Here is a 25,343-nt window from a genome sequence, read left to right as displayed (position 1 = left end):
AAATTAAGCCAGCATAAGAATGTCTAGCAGTCTCATAAGATTGCAATTTGGGTAAGAGAGAATGTATCCTTTGAGAAGATTAGGTAGTATGAGGCAGAATACAGCTTGAATCGATCTGGAGGAGTCACCCCCAGAGAGAAACACACGGAACTGGGACTCGGTGAACAATAAGCAAACAGTTCAGAGGAGTAATAACCAAGGAATTGACAGCAATAATATGTGGAATTAATAATGCAGGGAAAGTCTCCTTGAACCTTAAAATATCAAATGACTAGAAATCCATAGTGTTCAGTAATTCTGCAACAGCAAATGTTTAGTAATTTGGCAACAGCTAAGTCCTTTATATTTACTAGAGAAGTAGAAACTGAATCCACTGCAAAGCGGACTGTTAAGGCCACAAACTGGTGACATGGGAGATACAGCCCACCAGACAGAATTACAAGGTCTGACAATGAGGTGGAGCAGCCAACAGAGTAGAATGCCTGGTACACAGAAGACCACCAGCCTACATTTGCTGAGAAAGTGAATGAACCCAGAACTGACACTAGTCCTTCCAATTCAGAGTTGCCATAGGTCTGTGTGTGGACCACATCTCTTCTAGAAATGAAGAAAAGGATGGTTATTATAGTAATGCAGCAGCAAGCTTATGTTGTATTTAACATGCAACTGACTTATTTTAAAAATGCCATGGGTATTAATTCTTTTAATTGTCACCTTAACCTGATGAGGCAGGCACTCCTATTATTCCCATTTCACAGATGAGGAGACCAAAACACAGAGAGGTTACGTCACTTGCTCATGTCATCTAGCCCAGCCCACCAGGACCCAGAGTCAACATTCTTGTTTTATTTTACTGAATTTCTAGGATTAAACCAAAAGGATCCCAACCTGATAGTAATTTAAAAATTACCTTATATGAGTTATTCCTGTTTTGGGGGAAAAGCTTAAATTTTCCCATATCCTAAGCAGATAACAATGTAAAAAGAGAGGTTAGAGGAAGTGGGGGAGGGCAAGTTTCACCACAGGATTTATAAAAGCTCTGTCCTAGAATGTAAACCAGGGGGCCAATACTTATATAAATCAAAAGAAGAATAACAAACGTAATTGCATTCAGGGATTCAGTGGCTACAGAGGTGTGAGAACTGAACAGTGGTCTTCATAGAATATTATCACTTACCCATGCTAGAGAAAAAATGTTGAGCATGCCCATTCAGTATACCTATGTGTATTCATAAGTATATCCATAAAGTACTGTCAATCTCTATGTCAAATAATAGAAAAGCTTAGTTCTTTTCCCTTTAAGGTAAATATAAGTAAAACTTTTAATTTTTATCTGATATCTAAGTGGAGCGTCCTTCATTTATCTTGGGGTCAAGCACTATACTATGGAATCCCAGGAACTGAAAACAGTAGGAGAAAGCCTAAACAAATGCCAGACTACCTTGGAGGAATACAAAAGAGAACGAGTAAGAAAGTCAGTGTTTGTGTTATGTTCTGAATGTTTTCCTATTCGTGGTCTCAGAAGGACTTCAACAGTCTGTGGAGGAGGCAGAAGGTGGGGGCCTGAGACCAGCAGGGAAAAGGGATTGCTTCCCTGAGCACCTTCTCTAAGAGTGACACCTTTACGCTAACATGCTAATATGACATCGCTAGTGGTGTGATGAAAACTGGTGTGAAAGCAGTTAGAAGGTAAAAAGGCAGGCACCTTCCTAAGGTGCTAAATCCCTGCCAAGCAACCAGGCAGCCCCATTTCTGTCCCCCTGCCCAGCCCTTCCCCAGGCTCGCTCCTAATGATGGAAGGTGATAGACCTCTGCACCGTGGTTGGGTAGGTTTCAGGTTATGCACTGCACCAAGGTGCCCAGCTAAGGGGCACCTCGCTTGGCTATGGCCACATAGTAGGGGGTCCTTTTATTTATTCTGAACAAAGGCACCTGATCAGTGCCTCTGCCATGCTAGGGAGGCAGGTCATATTCTCCCCATTCTACAAAAGAAATCGACCAAGGTAACATACTTGCCCAAGTTCACATAGCTAGAAAATGATAAAGCAGGAATTTGAACCCATCTTTTCCACAACCTACTGTCCTTCCACCACTCCACACAGTCTCACCAACTCACCAAGCTTCTGCTAGGATGCCTTTATAGAGAACGGCCCAGGGTAGGAGGGTAATTAATACATAGATGGTCTCCAGAAACTCCTCTCAGCCTTTGGCATCTATTTCTCTTTCAATCTTCACAAAGATATAAATTTTAAAATGTGCCTACTTAAATCCCAGAAAGGTAAAGACAGTGGCCTATTTTCCAGAAGCCGTTAAATTCTGAGAACTGAGCACAGAGTAGAAAAAAATACTAGACTTGAGTCACAAAGAACAATAACTGCTTGTGCTGCTAAGAGAAAATATGCTAAGAAGACTCCAGCAGAGACACAGCTCAGAGTAGACTTCACAAGGAAGGCGATGGCAAGCTGTCTAAACCAAAACTATGAAAAGGAACAAGGCAGTTAATGGAGCTCACTAGTAAAGAGTGTGGAGATTTAAACAATAACATAATTTAAAAAGAGAGGAAGTGTTCCAGTTATCCTCCATGTTTAATGGAAACTGTATTTCTGAACACTACAACTTGGAGAAGAACTGGGAGAAGGATCAGTATTTTCAAAAGTATAGTAAGGAGAAGGAAGATAAAAGAATAAGTTAGACAGGATTCTTGAAAAAAAGAAAAAAAGGACCAGCTGGTGTGGCTCAGTAGTTGAGCGTCAACCCATGAACTAGGAGATCAAGGTAAATTAAATAAACTAAATTTCGTTTTTGTTTTTTATAGGGAGAGGTTTTCAAGAAAAATAGGGTAAAAATTCAAGTTTCCTTAAAGAAGGAAACAACCCATTGAAACCATGCCCTGAAATGCTGCTCAGTTCTAGGAAAAGAACTCAAATATTTAAAATTGTAATTGTAAATTTTACACCAGCAAGGAGATGCATTTTTTAAGGGTTTTAAAAAAATGTTTTTATTGATTTTTAGAGAGAGAAGAAGGGAAAAGGATAGAGAGATAGAAACACAGATGAGAGAGAAACATCACCGATTGGCTGCCTCCTGCATACCCCACCCTGGGGATCAAGCCTGCAACTTGGGCATGTGCCCTGACCAGGAATTGAACCATAACCTCTTGGTTCCAGGGTCGACTCTCAACCACTGAGCCACACCGGCCGCGCAGGAGATTCATTTTAAGTGGCGCTTGTGCAAACTTTATTTCATACAGAATTATCTTGCATAGACAATAAAATATTAGGGCCTTTTAATAGTAATTTTCACAATTTTAAATCATGAATGTTCATAATCTTTGACTGTATGATATACTTTTGATGACTGTTATTTGATTCTCAGTCCTTTGTTAGAATCATACACCATTACAATGGAAAAGAGTAAGATCTTAATTTAGGCAGTTTCCAGAAAAGCACTGCAATGAAAGCAGAACCCTGCAGGATAACAAGTTGAAAAAGTACCATATTTGCATGAATGAGAAACCAGAGGGCTGAAGTTAAAACAAAACAAGACAAAAACAAAACAAAACCACTTAGCTTCAGTACAACAGCTTGAAATAACAAAGATAGAGCAACATAAGGACCAAGCTTAGTTATGAGCTGCCAGAGATATAAATGACACGAATGGGAGTGGTGTAGGACCATGTAGAACATAAATACTGAGTAGTCCTGAGTGGCGCCCTCAGGAAAAGTTAACCATTTTGGAGGATCTGCTATAGGTCAGCTATTATGTTAGGGATACCAAGAAAGATTAGCCCTCAAGGTCAAGCACAGGAGAGAGACAACCACATCTGCAATTAGTGTGATAAGTGCTCAAATTCAGGCTAGTCTATCACAATGATCTTTATAATCAACTTCTCTAGATACAGAAAAAACAACAACACCTCATTGATGTTATTTTTATTGAGATTAGACTACATTTATAAATTAATTTATGAATAACATCTTTATGGTGTTGATTATTCCTCTCCATGGTGTGGGTTTCCATTTGTTCACATCTAATTTTGTGTTTTTCGGGAGTGTTTTATTACTTTCCTCACATAGATTTTGGATATTTATTAAGTTATGCTTAAATATTTTTTTTTGCTCTCATAAATCTATTTTTCTTAAAAAACACTTTTAACAAAAGGCAGAGTCCTCTCTTCACCTTTCCACATGCCCAAGCTGATTCTGAGTAAACCCTGATGAGTCTGTTGCATGCTCTTCCAGATCTAAACCTGTGCATTCACATCTGTATGATATATAAACACATGGGACCTCATTATGTGTATTCCTGCACCTGGAGTTTTCCATTCTCACAGCATGTCTTGGAGACCTTAACACACTGGCACACAGGGATCTAATTCATTCTAAGGGCCACAGAATCACAGCGTGGAGGCACTACGTAATTTATTAATCACATTCCCATGATGATGTGCATTTAGGCAATTTTTCTACTGAAAGAAGTACCAGTCTCAAAAAATTACATGCTGTCTGATTTTACATGACATTCTATAAAGTAGAACCGAAACCAGATCAGCGGTTGCCAGAGGTTCACTGCAAAGGCTCAGCACCAGGGAATTCCTTGTGGTGTTGAGATTCTTTTGTAGCATTTTTGTGGTGGTGGTTACAAGAATTTGTACATGTTTTAAAACTCAAATATATATTTTGATTTGATAAAGAGTGCATTCTTATTTATTTTTTGTTAATCCCCTCCTGAGGATATTTTTTCCCATTGATTTTTAGAGAGAGTGGAAGGAGGGAGCTCAGAACTCTTATCCGATTCATCACTTCTTTCAGCAACTAAGCGCAATTTAGTTTTTCCACCTGCTGATATTTTTAAATTCGGTGACTTTTTTATTTCCAAGATTTTTAACTTTTTTTTATATCCATTTGCTCTTATGTCTTATCTGCCTCCTTTTTTATGTTATGTCTTCATCCTTTTAGCCATTGTAAATATACCTATTTTAACTTCATTGTTTGTTTCAAAGCTTAGTTTCATTGTAAGGGAATCAATGTTTCTTTTTTTTTTTCATAGGTAACAGAGGTTATTTTATTTTATTTATTTATTTTAATTGTTTTATTGCTTAAAGTATTGCAAAGAGTATTACATATGTCTCCTACTCCCCAGTGTCTTATGTCCATTGGTTATGCTTATATGCATGCATACAAGTCCTTCGGTCGATCTCTTACTCCCCCCCCCCCCCCCCGCTCCTGCACCCCAACCCTCCGGGAATCAATGTTTCAACTGCTAATTTTGCTGAGAGCCTTTCCTAGCATCGTTTCCTTCATGTGTTCTGGGCGTTAGGCTTGTTCTGAGAAGAAAACTGTTTTCCACCACCTCTCACATGCTCTTTTGTGGTTTCCTGCACCCAACCCCCAGGCCCCGAATCCACCAGTAGGTCTTCTCATGGTATTTTGATGTTCCACCGTAATGTCAGGATCTCACGAATCCATTCCCGAAGCCCGTGGCAGGCTGACTCAGTTCCTGGTTGGGAGGCACCCCGATGCACAGCTTCCTCTGAGGCACCAGATCCAGCATCCAGTCAATCGCCATTCTTCTCAGCTTCCTTTTGGGAATGGGGGCCGCTGGCTTCCAACAGTGACCAGGCTCCAGGCTCTTATCAGGCCCGTGCATTTTTAGTTCCCTTTACTGGCAGGAGCTAAGGCCCTGGCTGCTACTACCTCCTTTTGGACGAGAGCCCAGCAGTTGTTTAGCCCCACTCAGGCTTTCATTTGTACTCGACAGAAATGCGTATCTTGCTTTTGAGTCCATGTCTGAATTTTTGTTATCTCTCTATACTTTATCTATCATGGCTAGAGTCATTGAACAGAGGGAGTATTTTGAAGTATAAGACTTGCTTTATCTTCTTCTCCAGAAGACACAGTGTGGGTGTGGGTGTTTTCAATAAAAATTAGTGTCCAGACTCACATGGAAAATCAGCATTCTGCATTCTTTGGGTAGCGCCAAACAGGGCAAACCCTGTAATGCCAAATTCCCCTCCCCACGAAAAAGAGGCCGAATGTCTTTACACATCTCCCACTAGCAGCAGATGAAGCACTTATCTTCCTACAACTTCAACAATTAAGTCCATTACTATTTTTCTATGAACAATCCCCCAACAACTATTTCCCCAGTTTAGACTTGAAATCATAATTATGACTATATTATCACTGAAAGAAGTGAGACAATTTGCTGCGTATGATAAAACAACTGGTGTTATTATACGTTAACTTGTCATCCAGGGGTATTCTTCACATTGTGGTTTAGTCTTTAGGCAGTGCTTTCATATTGCTATGGCAAGTGTGATAAAAACAGGAAGACTGGAGCCACAGAAAGGGCCATTGGTCAATATAAAGGTGATTTATTTTATCTTTTACCCCCTCTCTGCTCCATAGACTCAAATACAGCTGGTTCCTGATGGTTCTACCCTAAAGCTGATCACCCAGATTTGTCCCCATTCTGTTAACAAACCAAGTTATCTCCTGCTGACCAAAGAATGACCTAGAAAACAGATTGCAAAGACCTACTCCACTGGATTTGTTCATCCTTACCAAGGACAGACTGTCCTTTATCAGCTAAAACGTAGTGAATATCTACTATTTGCGAAGCACCACAAGAAAATCAAGGAGTCAGAACCAATGTTCACTATTCTGAAAGCACTTAGAACAGGGGTCCTCAAACTTTTTAAACACGGGGCCAGTTCACTGTCCCTCAGACCGTTGGAGGGCCAGACTATAGTTTAAAAAAAAACTATGAACAAATTCCTATGCACACTGCACATATCTTATTTTGAAGTAAAAAAACAAAACGGGAACAAATACAATATTTGTATTTGCATGTGGCCCACGGGCCGTAGTTTGAGGACCCCTGACTTAAAATCTCGCTGGAGAAACATAAATAGCCATATGAAAAGTCAAACAGGAGTGCGAACGAGGCAATACATACACGTCGTGAATAGTGTGGTAAGTACAGTAAAAGCTCAGGCTTGGAGTGAGCAGGGAAGGCTTGATGGAATAGGAGCAGCTTCCCTGGGACCTCAAAGCTCCTGGGCTTGGACAGGTCCCTGGGGAAGTGTAAGGTCAGAACCTTGTGGGTTCCACAGACAGCACCAAAGGTGTGCACTTAGGAAGAGCAAGGGAAAAGCTAAAGAAGATGGACTGTTGCTCTTCCTTTCTAAGGTAGACCCATTTCTCCTGGCAAAAGGGATGGAGATATAAGGGAAGAGAATTAATTTTTACGTCACTAAGTTATCAGTTAATGTACAATCTTAGTTAATCTTGTTCTCCCAGAAACGAGGTGCTGGAGGACAAAGCCTCTATCTTCCAGAGGCATGAGAGTCACCCTTATCAGTGCAGAATTAACTCTGAAGATGCAAATTTAGTATCAAGGCTAACTACGTCCTGAAAATATTTTAAGTCCAAAAAATACCTTGGTGGGAAAGAAAAGGAACTGAGAAGGCAGAGAACATGGTTCCAGAGGGGAGAACATCTGCATGCTTTCATTTCCAGTAAGTGTCTTATTCCTTAGTCTTGCTATTCTCCAAATCCAATCCGTGAATACTTGGGGGCCATCGCCACTGGAGCACAAAAACACACCCATGGGCACCACAGACACTGCCTCACTCTCTCCAGCACAGCCAGGTCCTTGTCGAGATGGCAAAGCATAACTGCAAGGGTGTGGCCCCGTCATTTCCTGCCCACTGTGCACATGTTCTCTTCCTTGTTAATGATATTTAAAACGTATATGATCAACAGGAAGCAACACATTGTGTATGGACAAAGATTAGATCCAGATAGTAAAGAGAGAGAAAAAAGGTCTAAGCAACCTGCCAAATTTGAAAGTGTTTATTTATTAATAGATCCAAGGGCTGCTGTTTTTATTGGTTGCTCATTTCTCCAAGAGCAACAGAAAAAGGAGAAGAAAAATCATAGCCTGGCATGGAGTTGATGTTCTTAGAAAAATATCTAAGGGATTGGAGGGCTGAGCTGATTAAAACTTGAATTTCTGAAGTTATGCATTCTCTCCGTAGTAAGGTATAACAACAGTACACTTGCTATAGGGTTCATCTGTACATGATTAAAAACCAGACATGAAGCACATCTTCTCAGGTTAAGCATTGTCAGAGATTTCTGTGCTTGAGGACCAGTAAATGACACTAGTCTGGTAGAAGAATTAAACACCGAAAAACATACACCATAATTTCCTGAGTCATTACTATACAGAACAAGAATATATAGTTAAACAAAATTGGACCAGTGTTTTTACCTTCTGATTCTCCCTCTATCAGAGCACCAAAGAAAACATAGTGTAAAATTACTTGTTTTTTTCTTATCATTTTACTTCCTAGACCTTTAAACTCCTTAAAAGTAGGCTTCATCCTTCTTGACATTGACTGGCACAAATTAGATATACAATAAACGAACACTGTGCCCCGCCAACTCAAAGGAAAACAAAGCACAACAATAGCAAGTACACACATTATAAACTCAGATGCCAGGGGACATCTGGAGTTAGTCGCCTGCTAGCTACTTTCCTCTGAGATGAAACAATTCATTTCACACATCCTCCAAATGGGCAAGTGATGTCAGCCTAGTGATTCCTAAAGCCAGAGCGAAGTGCTGACTCATTTAAGAAACACAAACGGTGCCAGATTTGGGAGGCACTACCCATTTATTCCTAAGTGAAAAACCATCAAATCTACATTAGGATCATGTCTACATTTTGATAATTCCATAAAGGCAATTCTACTATCACTATAAATATAGAAAAACTGAGTTTTCCATGGGTAAAGATCACTATACATACTATGTATGTTAATTTAAAAAATAAACATATATTTTTATTGATTTCAGAGAGGAAGGGAGAGGAGAGAGAGATAGAAACATCAATGATGAGAGAGAATCATTGATTGGCTGCCTCCTGTATGCCCCTCACTGGGGATCAAGCCTGCAACCCGGGCCTGTGCCCTGACAGGGAATTAAACTATGCCCTCCTAGTTCATAAGTTGCCGCTCAACCACTGAGCCACACCTGAATGTTAATATTTTAAACCCTTGAGAGCCCGAGACTTTCCAGCCATCAAAGATGCTCTCATTTCTGTAGTTGCATCTTAGTTGCATTTGCTTTCTTTTTTTTTTTTTTTTTGAGGAAAGCTGCTCTATGACACAAAAGCAATTAGAAAAAAAAATTATCAAAAATGAGGGAGTGAATGCAATTCAGAACTGTTTTCATTTTGCTTCATAGCAGTTTTCCATAAGCCAAGTAGACTAGTGAATTACCTAACCCATGGCAATCTAAGACTTAAGTGCAAAGCACTCATTTCAAAATCAAAACCATGTGAGAAAATTCAGTAGATATACAAGAACTATAGATAAACATTAGGAACATACAATTTATGATTCATGAGAGACAACTTGTTTCAGTTGTTTGAAAATTTTGAAGTATTTATAATTATGCTCTTGAGATAATGAAGGAAAAGCTCTTTTTGAATCCATCATCAGGAACTGAACTCTTAGTTCTGTACTCAACTGACTAAAATCGGGACACCCTGCAGTTCACTGACAGATCTGTGAGTAGGAGGAAGATTAAAAAAAAAAATTGGGAGAGTCCAAACAGAAACATAAATCCTTCAGACTATCCACACACAATGTCAAACAGCACAAAGTTACAGAATTCTAAACACCGGAAGAATCCAAATAACAACAACAACAATACATAACTGGACTGAAAGCATATTTTTAAAAACGATCATTTATTTTAGAAATTTACTATAATAATCAAAAGAATAATTTGAATAGTGCTCAGCAATGAATGATGTCAACTGCCAGGCTGTGGTCCAATCTATGTGAAGGAATAGATGGTATCATTTATGAGAGAGAAGGAGCTGTACCTTGTGACATCATAGAAGGATTGCAGGTAAAACAAGAGTCATTACAATTCTTAGTCATTTAGCTGCGTTGGATGGTAGGACAGTTTCATTTTTCAGTTATGTGCTTTGTGGAAGTTAAGCTCTCTGGACTCCAGGAATACCATTAATTTGGATAAGAAAGGTTCCACACATTCCAGGCAAATAGATCGAACTTCAGTTATGGATTGTTTCTTTTACCTGACTTATCTCTGGTTAGAACTCAACACTATTCTTTGTTCCTCCTTCTTTCTAGGAGAAAGTGGGCTGGTAGAGATGGTAATGTCAAAGGAAAAGTACGGAACCTTGGTGCTGATAGGGTTTAAGGTTTAGAGTTCAAGTGGCTGGGGCTCTCTGTTGAACTCTCTCTTCAGAGCTTCTCTTGGGAGTCATCAATGTGAAATTTCTCTTATTCCTGGAGGCTGGAAGCTGGTGTGATATGTTGGGTCTGAAGCTGCCTCTTAGAAGTGGATCATACCCTATAAGAACAGCTCAGACAAGCTCTACTCCTGGCCTTAGGGACAGTCAATAATCTCCTCCTCTCTTGTCTCTTCCCTTTCCCCTCCTCCCTCTGACTCTTCCTTGCCTGGATTCCCCTTTGTTTGCTCTCAAGTGGGAGGGGGGGGGGGGGGGGGGGGGGAAGGCGTGGAGGATGAGGAGGCTTCTTGAGCTGCCCTCGACCTTCTTCTGGTCCAGGTCACATAGGCCTTCAGTGCTTACCTGGTCTGGCTGAGTCACCAGAAGATTGATAGCAAAGTCTGGGGCCACAGCTTAGCTGTTGTTAAATGTTCTTGTCCTCTGTCTATATAGCTCCTACAAATTCCTCTGAGAGAAGGAAGCAGGGAGTGATGGGCAGGAAGAACTGGGGCATCTGGTCCTTGATCTTAGACTTCTCTCACTCTGTTTGCCAACTAATCACAATGACGACTATACTGGAAATGCCCCAAACGAGGACAAGACATTTGAAGTGTATATAGTTAAAGAGACTAAAAGTCATACTTTGCCATCCTATTTTTCACAACCAATCTGTGAAACGGAAATGCCTATCCTGCTCACTTAATAAAACTGAAGCTCAGGAAAAATTCATGTGTTTTACTTACAATCATATCAGAGAGCCCCAGCCACTTGAACTCTAATATGATTGTAATATCTCCATGTTTTCTGTGTGAAGTTTTGGAGAAAAAATTTAGCTTTTCTCTTTAAACTTATTTGATCTAATTAAAATTATAAAAATCAACCCAGATTTTGTATTTCCAGTGAGCATCTGAGGTCTCTTACGAGGTAAAATGATGATGTAGTTGATGGTGTATTTGTTAGATAAAAAATTTGTGGCTTATAGTCCAGAATTTCTAAAAATATAAAATTAAGCGACTAATCAATATAATCATGCACAATGTAACCTAGAAGGAAATTTTTTTGATCATGCATTATGTGTTTTCTGAGTCCAATATCTAACACCTACATTTTAAAGGTTAATATCAATATCCCAAAACATAAGCTAACATATTTGAACTTAAGGTTACATACCCTTAGTTTTAGATATCAATGCAAAGAATCTCACCAGCTCTGAAGGACTACCTTACCTTGAGTAGGGAGATGTCAGCTCAATTTATAAAATAGCTTACCCTAACACTGCCACTCAGCATAGTTTACTTCTTAGGGAAGCTAATGTTTTGAATTTGCTATTACATGACGAAAAGTCACTGGGTACATTTAAAAGCTTTTATTCTTTTATTCCTAGAAATAGGAAGTGCTATTACATCAAAGAAATTGAAAGTCTTTATTTGCTAGAAACTTCCAAATGGACATTTTTTAAATTTTACCTTACCTCACAAGTCTGATTTTTTAAAAAAATAAGTTTTTATTCTTTGTAATACACCATATTATGCGCCCTCCCCCAGCCCCCGAATATATTTAAACCACCCTATACAGAATATAGAGAAAATTGATTTCCCCAGGTAGACCTCTAACTGTTCTTCCTCTTTTGCAGCCATTGCAATATCTGGTTATTACAATATGACCTCTCTCTCTCTCTCTCTCTCTCTCTCTCTCACACACACACACACACACACCTGCAGCAATTATCTTATGTTTTAGAAGGATATACCCAGTGACTTTTCATCATTTTGCCCCTCCAACTGTTTCTTAAGCTCCCTTGAAACATAGATGAAACCTTAAATTATTTTGTATTCCTATATTGCCTAACACAGTGCTGGGAACCTAGTCAAATTCAATAAATATGCACTGATTAATTTGCAGTTAAGCATAACACTTCATATATATATATATATATATATATATATACACACACACACACACACACACACACACACACACACACACACAGAAGCTAGAGAGTAATCTGTCAAGAATGTTATAAAAGAGATTTTTACATTGAATGGGAACTTAAACATGATCACCTCTAAATTCTCTTCCACTTTTGAAATTGTTATTTTTATATTTTAAAAGAAATGTAACTAGCACAAGACTACAACCTTTATGGATTAGCATAAACCATTATCATGAAAATATCAACATTACTAAAAAACCACTAAACTTAAATACATTTTTAAAAATCCCTTAAAGACTGAAGTATATGAAATAGTTGATAAACATAAGCAAGCCCTCAAAAGTTCACTTGAAAATTGGTTGTTTAGAATGAAGGAAGCATTTTCCCACAAAACAACATGGAGGTTTTCAGATTGTCAGGGCAGCTCCTAAAGTCCAACCCCGGGTACAAAGTCAAGCACTAACACTGTTATAGACCTTTTTCATCGCTCATCATGGAGTTTACTGCAGGATGCTGGCAATATGCTTCACACAGCATCCGTATGAAAGGGCAGTCATCGGGTAAGGGCAACCTGCTTCTCATCATGGCAGTCGACTAAAATTTTATTATGAAACAACTACATATAGCCAAAACATAACAAATTCTCAGTTCTGTAAAATACTGGGTAGGGCAAAAGTAGGTTTATAGTTGTGAGTACACGAAACAGAGTTTATTCTTGTATTATTATTTATAAATTATTGTATTATTTGTCGTATGAACTGTAAACCTACTTTTGCCTCACCCAGTATACTCCCATAGGTCTTACTGAGAAAACTGACTTGGTTTATGAGGTGCCTCAACTTCTGTAGTGTTTTAAGTTTCTTTGCCATAACAGCATGATTTCTTTTTTTTATACAAATTTTAGCTATGGTTTTCCAACATATAAGGGCATATAACCATATATAAATCAGGATTTATCTCTTATTAGCACACTATTACAGTACATCCTCAAAGGGCTTTTCCTCTAAGTTTACTGCACAAACATAAGGCCCTGTCTCATTTCTTTGGCACTGGATTTATGCTAATTATTCTAAGGATGATGATCTGCAGAAGGCTATGGTTAATCAAAGAAAAATCATTTTGCTACTAGCTGCTTTTTAGACTTTTATAATTACCTCACATAAAACTTTCCTCCATCCGTTTACAATGCAGTTTTAAACTGCATTTGCATGGTAATTATTTTTAATCCTCACTCGAGGATATGTTTTTATTGATTTGAGAGAGAGAGGAAGGGGGAAAGAGAAACCTTTATCAATTGTCTCCTGTGCACTCCCAGACCGAGGATTGAACCGGCAACCTTTTTTGTGTATGGCGATGCTCCAACCTAATGAGTCACCCAATAAAGGCAGCATAATTATTTTTATTAAGACGGTTTCTTTGAGATGCTGGAGCATATTAATTCACTCAACGCATTTGTTGGGTGCATGTTCAGTCTAAGACAAGCAGGCGAATAAAGATGAACCAGACACAAATCCCGCCTTTTTGGCAGCTTAACGTCCTGTAGTGGCAATGATATATGCTCTTAACATTTTCTGCCACACTGTGGCCAATTAACTGTCAACAAAGAGGTAATGCTAATTGCGTTGGCAGTCCCTAGGTCCCAGGTTCCAAACACTGTAGGATTAAGTCTTTTGTCCTGACTTTGACAAGTCATAAAATTGAAAGCTGGAAGCTTAAATCTAAGACACCTGATATTTGTGGAAGCACAAGTGCTCCAAAGCATTAGTGGTGATACTCAGTTTGGGTCAATGATGATGTTAAGCCTAACAAAGTAGACCCAAGCAAAAAACTGAAAGGGGCCACTCACCCCCCCCCCCCCCCCCCCGCCGTGTTCCTTCTGTACCTGCCACACTGGCCTCTTCTGTTTCCTTTGCCTGGAATGTTCTTCTTCCATGTACTCACAGACCCCCCCTCTCTCAGGTCCTTTAGTTCTGCTCAAATGTCACCTCTTCCAAGAGAACTTCCTTGACCCTCTATTTAAAGTAGGACCTCTGTCACTCTCTCCCTTACATGGCTTTATTTTTCTCAAAGCACTTATATCTGACATTGTAGTTGGTTATTTTTTTGGCAGGATCTTGCCATTTTTATCATGGCCTAACTGCACTGCCAAAAACTTTATTATATGTAAAGAACAAATGAACATGGTTCTCATGACACATGGATTCTCCTTGCAGCCTCCCCCTCACCAGGGCATTCAGTCTCTGAAAGGGCATCTCCAGTGACAGCCCTTCAGATATCTGCTGTCTGTTCTCATGTTCCCTTCAATCTTCTCAATTTTAGGCTAAGAATACCTTCACCCAGGCCTCTTGTAAGGGTCTTTGGTCTCTCTCTTCTACTGCTCACAATGACTTCAGTTATGGTGTAAAACACTAAAAAATGCACATAGTAATTCAAAGGTCTCAGCCCCCTTCTAAGGCCACTAGATGGTCACTGTACATTAGCACATGGCAAAAATGTCTCATCTACACTTCCCACTCCCTCACCCCCTTTATTCCACAGAACAAATTCTGGTGAGCTCCTATCTGTGCCTGATACTGTTCTTGGTTCTGGGAATACAGGAGTAAATCCTACTGATAAAGCTTAGCCTTATGGACTTTATATCAATTAGAGGTAATCTGCCAACAAATTTTTGTTTTTGAAACAAAAGGATGAGATATCTTAAAGCTAATGATTTTCCACAATTATGAAATTTAGAGTTAAATTTCCCTCTTATGAAATACAAAAGAAATATTTGCATAGAGATTTAGAAGTTTACAGTTGAAGAAACGAATAGGATTTAGATGGAGCATCTGACTCAGAGTCTGTAAACAAAACTTGAAGAAATTAGTTTATATAGTCAGGGTGGTGTGTGTGTATGTGTGTGTGTGTGGGGGGTGGGTAGGGAGAGGGGGACCTCAAAGGTGGAGGGTTGAATTATCTATGTTACTCAATGCATAGTAAATCAGTTCCTTTCTCCCTCTCCTTTTTTCCTCCCCCCTCCTCGCCCCTTTTCATCCATCCCCTTATGCCATTCTATTCCCCACTACCATAAGTGAGCACTCTTCATATAAATTTTGATATGATTATAAAATTTCTCAAAAAATCAAGTCTGAATTTTGTAAATATTGCTTTTAATTCATAATATAATTTGTGAGGATTGGACATCTTTATAATATCAAGTCTGTGCCATCCAAGGACATACAATATCTTTCCATTTATCCAAATTGTTTTACATGCCATTTATTAGACATTTTAAAAGTTTTCTATGGAGTTCTTATGTATTCTTGGTTAGCTTAATATCTAGATACTCAATCATTTTTATTGTTATTTTGAATGGTATCTTATTTTTTGTTACATATCTTAGTTGTCATGTATTTTTCTCATTGGGAGTATTTTATTTCATATTTTGAAAAGTGGATACAAAAACACTGAATTAATTTTGTTTTTATTATATAAAACTGGGTGTTCCACAACAGTAGTCATCCTATATCTAATAATAGACAAACAGGGTAATTGACCGTACCTTTGCTAAGCCTCCCATTGGCTAATCAGTGCGATATGCAAATTAACTGCCAACAAAGATGGCGGTTAATTTGCATATGTAGGCTCCAAGTGGCAGAGCAAAGACTGAGGGTGAGCCAGAGCCGTGAAGACAGAGGACAGAAGGTGGTTCCGGCCGGAGTGAAGGCCTGGATCCTGGGTGCCAGAGGAAAATCGATGCCGGCAGCCAGGAGAAGGGAAGGCCTATTGCACGAAGAGATTCGTGCAACAGGCCTCTAGTTATAAAATAAATATAAAAATGCAGGCGTTTATAAAGGAAAATAGTAGCATAGGGGAAGAAGGAATAGCACTCTTTATGTTAAAGAGAAGACTCCAGACATAACCTAGAAACTTCCCAGCTTTGCAATAAAAATGTTGTCCCGATGTTGGCCGAATCCTTACCACAGGGCCTTTGCGTGGTGGCTGAGAGGAGTCAGATGTTCTCAGTGAAATGAGAAAGAGAGGACTGTGAGAGGAACTGAGTGAGGGCAGAAGAGGAAGCGTGGATCTGTTTGCCTGACAGGGTCCGGGGGTTGGGGAGCACCACCAAGTCCAGGGCCCAGATTTGAAACACAAGATCATCTCGTCCATATCACAGCAAACCCACTTAATAGAGACCTTTAAACACAGGTTTCGGTGATTTACACCCACAGATCAACTACAGAGAGTAAATACAGTGGGGTCTTGACTTACGAGTGTCCCGACTAAAGAGTTTTTTGAGATACCAGCTCTCTCTCCGCCCATTTTTTGCATTGAGTTGATAGAGTAATTTGAGTTAACGAGCTCCTTAACGAGCTCGGTCTCAGAACGAATTAAACTCGTAAGTCAAGGCCCCACAGTATACGGTAAATCTCACTTGCTTCTTATAGGAAAAACCCAGTGCTCTGTCAGTAATTTGTTGAGGGGAAAGATGTATCATTAATCAATAGGCAACATGATCATAACCATCCATAACAGTGAGATCAAAGGAAATGCCCCTCATCCACTGATTGGCATTGGGTGGCATCAGAAGATCTAAAAAAGGCATTTAGATTCATGCCCTGTGTTAAACCCAAGAGGGTGAGGTGAAAGGCACTCGTATATTATTCTTGTGGCCAGGCATGCACTGCACATTAAATTGTCAAGGTGACAGATGACAAGAGGTAAAGTTCTAGGGCGAATGAAAAGTATCAGTTTGAATAAACCACCATGACAAGACTTCCTAACTAAGGCATATTTTTGTTTCTAGATGTAACAGGGATTCGAAACAGTATTTTTCTCTTAAAATATCCACCACTATCCCTACAGATGTGAGAAAGGCTGTTTTTTAAAATTATTTTCACCAACAAATGACTTTTGTTTCATATTCTCCAAACACCCAAGTAGAATGGTGGGTGACATATGGTTACATAGATACTCTAAAATAGAGGAGGTCTTCATTATAAGGCTACCCATTAGTGCTATCAGCGATTTCATCTGTGCTCTGAGTTTCACCTTTAACAATAGGCCAATCTAAGTATGACTTTCTGGGCTTCGATCTCTAAATTGAGATTGAACAAAAGAGAAAGATATACTAGAAATCCAGACAGTGTGGGACAGAGGAGGGGGAGGGAGACAGAAGCAAAAGTTCAGGGCACATTATCAAAGTGAGCTCCTCTGAAATCACTCTGGTGTGTCTATTATTTACCAACTATAGTTTCCAGTGAACTGTTTGTGAGCATTTTCTCCTGAAGGCCATTGGCCATGGAGTTGGCACTACTGGCTCCAAGTCAGAGAAGCAGAAGTTAACTTCAGCCAGATTGCTCCTGGTGATTGGGTTAAGTCTGCAGGGACTTTTTGTAGATGGTTTCAAGCCATTGAAATCATTCTCTCCACCTCCCTTCAACACTCCCCCTGCCCCCCCGCCACCCCTCCTCCCCCCCCTCACACACACACACACTCAATTCAGAAAGCAGGAAATGTCTTTCCTGTGTAATAGTCACAGAGCAGTGCCCTAGGGCTTCCAGGGGGCTTGTATCTTCCAGTTCCTGTTTCTGGTTTCTAACTGCTAACTCTATATTTGGTAATGGCCTGCCTGCCTGTGGGCTGTTTTGGATTTGGTATTAATAAGATAACCTGAGTCACTGAGCAGAGATCTAAAGCAATCTTATTTTTCCAGGAGGCAACGTGTTGACCTTTGAGGATTTGGTCTATTTTATTAAGAGTGTTGAGTTTTTGAATAGTGTTGTTTATAGCACAGCGTTGGGTGTTTACATGATTGGTCCTTGAAGGTGTATGACTATACCGGAATAGGATACTACAAGCACTCGCCTGCTTTACAATGAGTTTATATTTGTTTCTTATGTGGGCAGATGTAATCTAAGCAGTGCTCTTTAGAGTATGTGCTCTTATTCCATGGCAGCCTTGAAAATAGCTACTTGCTCAGAAATGAACAAATACTTGTCAGATGAGTGAGACAAGAGTGTGGATTCTAATTCTTTTACATCAGGGCAAGAAAAAAATCAACACTGTATTGGCAAATAATAACTTCCTCTTTCCCCCAGTATTTCCAAAGCTGTGTAGTGTTAAATCTTTAGGAACATAATCTTTTAGGAGTAAACAGAGAGAGAATCAACTATTATTTGCCATTGGAAGAAGTCATTTAGAACAGTGGTCGCCAACCTTTCGGACCTCATGGACCACCAGTGGCCCGAGGACAACCGGTTGGCGACTGCTGATTTAGAAAACAATCAAAAAGTTATTGGATTACTATTTTATCACCAATCTATGCTCTTCTCACCCTACCTGAGATTTGATTTGTCCTGTTTTCAAACCCCAAGAATTAATTTGTTGTATAAATAAGATCAGAAAGAATGATTGCATTTTCATTTTATAAAGGGAAAATCAAATTCGTGCACCGGTGGGGTCCCTCAGCCTGGCCTGCATCCTCTCATAACCCGGGACCCCTTGGGGGATGTCAGACTGCTGGTTTTGGCCTGATCCCCGAGGGATATAGCAGGGCCTGAAGCGGCAGGCGGCCGGGAAGGAGCCCAAGCCTGGCTGCTCCTGCAGCGCCCGGGCCCCCTGCGCCTGCCACTGGCTTCTGGCTGGGCTGGGCTCCCACTATGGGAGAGCGTTTACCATCAGGGGCAGCTCCTGCATTGAGCGACTGCCCCCTGGTGGTCAGTGCGCATCATAGTGACCAGTTGAGCGGTTGACTGGTCATAATGGTTGCTTAGGCTTTTATATAGCTAGATTGTAATATCACCTTGTAAACAGGAAAAGTATTTGAGCATCAGAGAACCTTTATTTATGAAGTTATCAGTCATAAGTCAATTATCACACTAGGGCTAAAATAAGAACTTACATTTTCCTAAGGAACATTCATTTGTTATATGGAAACTGGTTGGTTTTACTTCCTTTAGTAATTTGCAACATATTTCATTTTTTAAAAATATGTTTATATAGTTTGAAAGTTATTTTTTATAGCAGGTAAATAATTTTTTAAAAAAATCTAAACTGTCAAATAGAAAAGTCACTCTTTTTATAACTTTCTATTTTAAACCCTTCATCATTTGCATTTGTTTTTATATTTAAAATCCTGTTTTACAAGCCCACAGTTGGCCACACAACCTGTACAACTGTAATAGTTCCATAATACAGTGGGGCCTTGCCTTACGTGTTTAATTCGTTCTGAGACAGAGCTCGTAACTCAAATTATTTGTATGTCAAATCAAAAAGTGAACGAGAGACACACGTGATGCTGGGCTGATGTTGTGGCATTCACTGTTACGTTCGCTGCGCCAACTAGCGGTGGGGTATCTGAAGCTGGCTCGTAACCCGAATTTTAGCTCGCAACTCAAAGCAAAAACTCAGCCGAGAGACGGTTCGTATCTCGAAAAACTCGTTAGTCAGGACACTCGTAAGTCAAGGCCCCACTGTATTCCATACCAGCGAGCACAGGGGTGAAAGACACATGCTACAAAATCATCCTGAAATCTGAACCCTTACTGCTTCCCTCTTGGCTCTGGGGCAAGTTACGGAACCTTTTATGCTTCAGAAATATCTTCTACTTCCACAGGTTCATTCTGGGAGCTAAAGCACATATAGGTCCTAGCACACACAGGGTCTTTACCAATGCCACTCAATGAAAGTGCTATTAGCACTCTAGATAGGATGGGATGTGTGAGGAAATGCCCCTAAATGCCATCTGCGCCAATTAATGAGGGCTTTGTGACACAATCACACTACAGGGCTTTGTGACACGATTCCACTGACTTTTTCCTTCCATTCCTCTTTCTAAAATATATATTTAAGCCCGGCCGGCATGGCTCAGTGGCTGAGCATTTACCTATGAACCAGGAGGTCACGGTTCAATTCCTGGTCAGGGCACATGCCGGGTTGCGGGCTCGATCCCCAGTGTGGGGTGTGCAGGAGGCAGCCAATCAATGATTATCTCTCATCATTGATGTTTCTCTCTCTCTCTCTCTCTCCCTTTATCTCTGAAATCAATAAAAATATTTAAAAATAAAAGAAATATGATTTGTAAAATATACATTTAATTTTGTATACTCATTCTTTGAGACTAGGCTCAATTTTTACCTCCTCAAGTCTCTAACTCCCAGTAGCTGAGATGATAGCGTCACATTTAAGGTTCTAAAGGCGCTTATACACCGAATGACATTGCTTATGTATTTCTATGCTCTTTAGACTATTAGTAACCTGATGGCAGGGGCTGCACGGTATTTCTCTTTGTGTCTATAGCCCCACACAATGCCTGCTATATCACTGGTGCTCAGAGATATGTTGAATAAGATGGTCCACTCCATATTCTGATGCAACATTCCTTTGGGGCATCTCAGTCTCTTTTCAGAACCCTGACATCTCAGACTATATTTCCTATACACAGTCAACTGCCTCCATTTTCTTTTGAAAGGCTGGAAGGATGAAATAGGCCTATGTGTGATGGGCCCAGGTTGGGTTATGTGCCTGAGGAGTGGGCAAAGAATGTGGGTGGTGGTGGTGGTGGTGCAGAGTAGGGTGCTAAGTGGAGCGAGAAAAGAGCTTCTGTACAGCAGAGACCCACAATGGGGACTGGGCCTGGGGAGGTGATTCTGACCGTGGGCCAGGAAAGATGCTGAAGTTGTGCTGGAATCCCCTCCTGCAGTCACTGCGGCACACCTCCCAAATGATGTTCATTACAGGTATTTTCATAGGCACATGCTCTCCTCTGTTCATTTTTTCCAAGTTCACTACTAGCTCTTAAAGATTTCCTGTGAGGTTTCTCTTTTCTGCATTTCCTCCTGCCACGGACTATGTACACAGAAGTGAACCTCATGCTTGTGGCGGTGCTGGGTGCTGGGTACAATGACAAAGGAAGGCGGATGTGCAGTCTTCCTGCTGCTCCGTGTCACCTCCCTGTTTCCCAAACTGGCCATTCCAAATCTTTGCCCTTCTCCTTAAGGATCCTACTCTGCTCGCTTCCTTGTTGCCACGTCCTATCTTCCTTACCCTCAATCTCTCAGCACATGTGCCACTTTCTACTCCACAGAAGCCATGAGGCATACATGCCTATCTCTCTCTGCCTCTTTCCTCCCTCTGCCTCAATAAAATGCACCTATACCCACCATTCCCATGTTGGTGGAAGGTGCGCCCTCGACCAAGTCAAGGATGATCCTCCAGCCTGGTTCCATCACCTCCTTCCTCCTGAGATGATCGCTCCTCACTTCCCTGATCTCCTGCGTCTTGTATCCAACTGCCTATTTAATATTTCTACTTGGGGAGCTAACACATATCTCTAACTTAACATGCTTAAAACTTTTTCCAGTTGCTCAGACCTAACCACTGTTAGAGTCATTTTTTATTTCTCGTTTTCTCTCATACCTCACATTCCATCTTTCAACAAATCTTAGTGATTTTCTTTTCAAATATATCCAGAACCACTACTTTAATCCTGGTCCAAGCCATCTGCTTCATGTCTTGCCTGGTTTATTGTGGTGGCCTTCTAAATAATCCCCTGCTTCTGTCCTTGCCGCCGCACGGTACTCTCAGCACCTAGAAGGGTCTTGTTCAAACCTAAGTCACATACTGACTACCCTCTGCTCAGACTCCTCCAAACATGTTCCATCTCACTTAGGGCAAAGCCAAAACCTTTATAAAGACTCCAAGGCTTCTCCGGACTTCATTCTCCTCCTCCACTCACGCACTCTTCTCTGGCCTCCTGGCTTTTCCTTCAACATGTCAGGGATGCCCCTGCTTCAGGGCATCACCTGGGGTCTTTCTAGGTTCATCTCCACATTCAGACTTACAAGACTATCACAAACCTCCCTCAGCACCAGAATCACTTAGAAAGGTAGAGGATGGAGTCACAGCTTGCCAGCAAGGTGACATCAGGCTTCCCCCTTTGGGGGATCTTGTCACTGTCTGTATAGTGGTCCACGCTGCTGCCCAGGAGCTAGGCTCTTCCTGAGCCTCTCCTTCCTGGATCATCCCAGGTGCAAGGAAAATACATCCACTGTAGGCAGAGTCTGGATTTACCCTGGCTTAAAAGCCTTATGTTCCAAAGGAGCCCATATCGCTTGTAACTCAATAGATACCTCTTCCACGTGTCAAAGGACATGCCTAGTTACTAATGTCACCACAATCACGGAAGTTCTATGCTATGGCTTCCTACCAGCCCAGATGCCGTTGACCAATCAGCAGTCACTTACATCATAAACAATGTTGCCTAGTAACACTAACATTCTACCTTTATCAGGTCTCCAGAAACACAGTGTTAGCAAGCTGAGAAAGTACATGTCAAATTCTCCCACAGAAGGGTCCTGTGTGAACCCTCTGCCTATGTGTTCCTTGCTCTTGCTGTTCCCTCTGCCTGGAAGGCTCCTCCCCGGACATCTGCATGGCCTGCTCCTGCACCTCCTGCAATTCCTTGGTCTAAGTCCCCTTCAGGTCAGCCTATTTGAGAATTGCAACACCTAACCTCAGCTGCTGGGACCTCCTACAGTCCTCGTATGTTTGATTTTTTTTCCCCATTGCCCTTATTACCTTCTAACATATGTAATTTACTAATTGATTTTCCTTCTGCTGCTGTTTTTGTTTTTTTTTTCCATAGAATGTAAGTTCCCTAAGGTTGGGACATTAATTCTTTTATTTTTTTTCTGCCTGTATTGATAATTCTTGGCTCCTAGAACAGTGCCTGGCACACAGTAGGTTCTTCAACAACTATTTGTTTTATTTATAGATGAATTTATGCCTTTCCTCTCTTTCAAACTCTAGGTTTTCATTGCTCTCTCTCTCTTTTTTTTTTGTTTTTGGAGAAAGGGAAAGGGCAACATTTTTTCAGCCAAGTAAAAGGTAGCATGGTGTTAGGGATTAAGAACAGGAAAGTTGGGGCCAAACTGTCTGGGTTTGATAAGGGCTTTGCCACCCACCTTGGGAGGATGCCCCAAATGCTCTGTGCCTGAGCTGTCTCATTTGTAAATGGGGATAATAACAGTACCTCTGTCTTAGGGTTGCCATGAGGATGAATGAGTTTAAATATATGTAACATGTTCAGAATAATGCCTGACACAGAGGAAGTACTACGTGTTAACTAGAGTTAAAATCAGCTTTAAAAAGGCCTTTATTTTTACTCTGCACCACTTCTATTTTTCTCTTCCAAACCTCTCTTCCTCTCAGCTGTTTTACCTGAAAGTCACATCTACCCCACAGCCTTTTGTTTTCAATTACAGTTTACATTCAATACTATTTTGTACTGGTTTCAGGTGTACAGCAGAGGGGTTAGGCAATCGTATACTTGACAAAAGTGTTCCCCCTGATATTTCAAGTACCCAACTGGCACTGTACATGGTTATTACAGTATTACTGACAATATTTCCTATGCTGTAATCTACATCCCTGTGACTATTCTGTAACTGCCAAGTTGTACTTCTGGGTGCAAACGGTGAAGGGATTCTGAAGTACCTCGCCCCAGCCTTTACTTTAACTTCCATCCACCCACTGAAACTAAGATTTCTAATGGCCTAGTTGCTACTTTTCTCTCCGTAGTCCATGAACTAGTTGTACTGCCTGCCATCATTAACCACACCTGCCTTTGACTTCTGACCCCCTCTTCCCGTTTCCACCTGTTCTTACAGCTGCCCCTTCTTAGTCTTCTTCAGATGCACCTTTTTTTCCTTCAGTCACTCTTTAATGCTATCCCTAACATCATCTCACTGGCCAGTTCCCCTTGAGTGATTCCATTCACGGGCATGGCTTCAACTCTCACACTGATGACACTCACTGAATTTCCTGAAGTTGCCCTGTTCTTTCTCACGTCCATGACTTAGAACTTCCCTTCCTCTTCCTGGCACCCTTTCCACCCTCATCTCCCTCTCCCTAACTTCAGCTGGTTGTCTAAATTTTAATACAACCATCCCCTTTTCTCTTGTTCCCAAGCCAAGCACCCCTCCTCTGCACTCCCTTATTGCTTATGGATACATCCATCGTAGTATAACACAACCTTTCCTGATTGCCGGTTTGTTCAGTTTTTCCCCTCAAATAAACACTCTCTCTCTCTCTCTCTCTCTCTCTCTCTCTATATATATATATATATATATATATATATATATGCGCACATATATATATATATATATACCCTCAAAGTACAGTGCCTGGCACATAGTAGGCATACAAAAATTACCTGGATTCAATATATGAATACATAGCATCTATATAGAATAAATTTTCATTGGGCTACTTTTTAATTCAAAACTAAACAAGGGATAAAATTAAGAATGATAGCTCATAAAAATGTTCTTCCAGAAAATATTATCAGGGGTTAGTGAAGAGGTAAAGAAGAGAGTTCCATTTTGGCAATATAAATGGCGCTGTGGCTATACATGCTATATTTTACTATAAAGCCAACTTTGAAAGGTAAGGGACTTCCTTTAATGTTAGTGACATCAAATACTATTTGACTCCCCTTACTTCTGTTTGGGCCCAGTGAAACCTTACGAGTACCATATTTACCTTATTAGGCAAGTCCAGTAAATCAGGGCTTCAGGCTCCCTGCCATGATTATAAGCATCATCCACAAAGACTGAAGAGCAACTAACAGTTACTTGGTGAAAATCACAGAGCCAGCTCTTGTAAGGGTTTCAATGACCATCTTACTGTGACTCCATCTGACATGAGTCTAGGCACCTACCTGTAAAGTACAACCAAACACCCCGATCATCAGCATGGCCACGGAGAGGTAATCGGTGAACACATCCCACCACGGCTTCAGCACCCGGAAGGCAGGCTGCTGCTCAGAGAACTGCCGGAACTCTGTCACGGGAATCATGTTTCTGAGAAAGGAGAGATTACTGGTGAACTCATTGATCTGCATGCACAACATACTCCATTGTTAACAACATTCGAGATGCTGCTTCAACCCTCCAGAAATAGTGATCTGAGTTACAATAGTAGTGATCACGGCACATTGGTGTTGTCATAAGTCATTGACTAAAATAAGGGGCCTCACAGGAAAAAGACAAGTTCCTTCACTCACTACTGTCCAATAAGCTGGCTCCCTTTGGCTCCACATGGACCAGACAGTCCATGGCAGAGCAGTCTCAGAATCCATTATTTCCTGGAT

General features: G+C 40.7%; 1 protein-coding gene across 5 annotated transcripts in view; it reads right to left on the bottom strand.

Moving 5' to 3' along the window:
- LRRC8C (leucine rich repeat containing 8 VRAC subunit C) overlaps positions 1-25,343 on the bottom strand; it is an 88,269-nt gene that overhangs the window by 7,197 nt on the left and 55,729 nt on the right. For 3 of the 5 annotated variants that reach the window (XM_036348718.1, XM_036348720.1, XM_036348719.1), the window contains one exon: positions 24,912-25,053. In XM_036348718.1, coding sequence (XP_036204611.1) covers positions 24,912-25,049 — 138 coding nt within the window. In that variant the 5' untranslated portion in view covers positions 25,050-25,053. The other 2 variants (XM_036348721.1, XM_036348722.1) reach the window with 2 other exon arrangements.

The sequence above is a fragment of the Myotis myotis genome, unplaced genomic scaffold, assembly GCF_014108235.1.
Source record: "Myotis myotis isolate mMyoMyo1 unplaced genomic scaffold, mMyoMyo1.p scaffold_m19_p_2, whole genome shotgun sequence".
Lineage (NCBI taxonomy): Eukaryota > Metazoa > Chordata > Mammalia > Chiroptera > Vespertilionidae > Myotis > Myotis myotis.
This window is presented reverse-complemented; position numbering and strand designations above follow the sequence as displayed.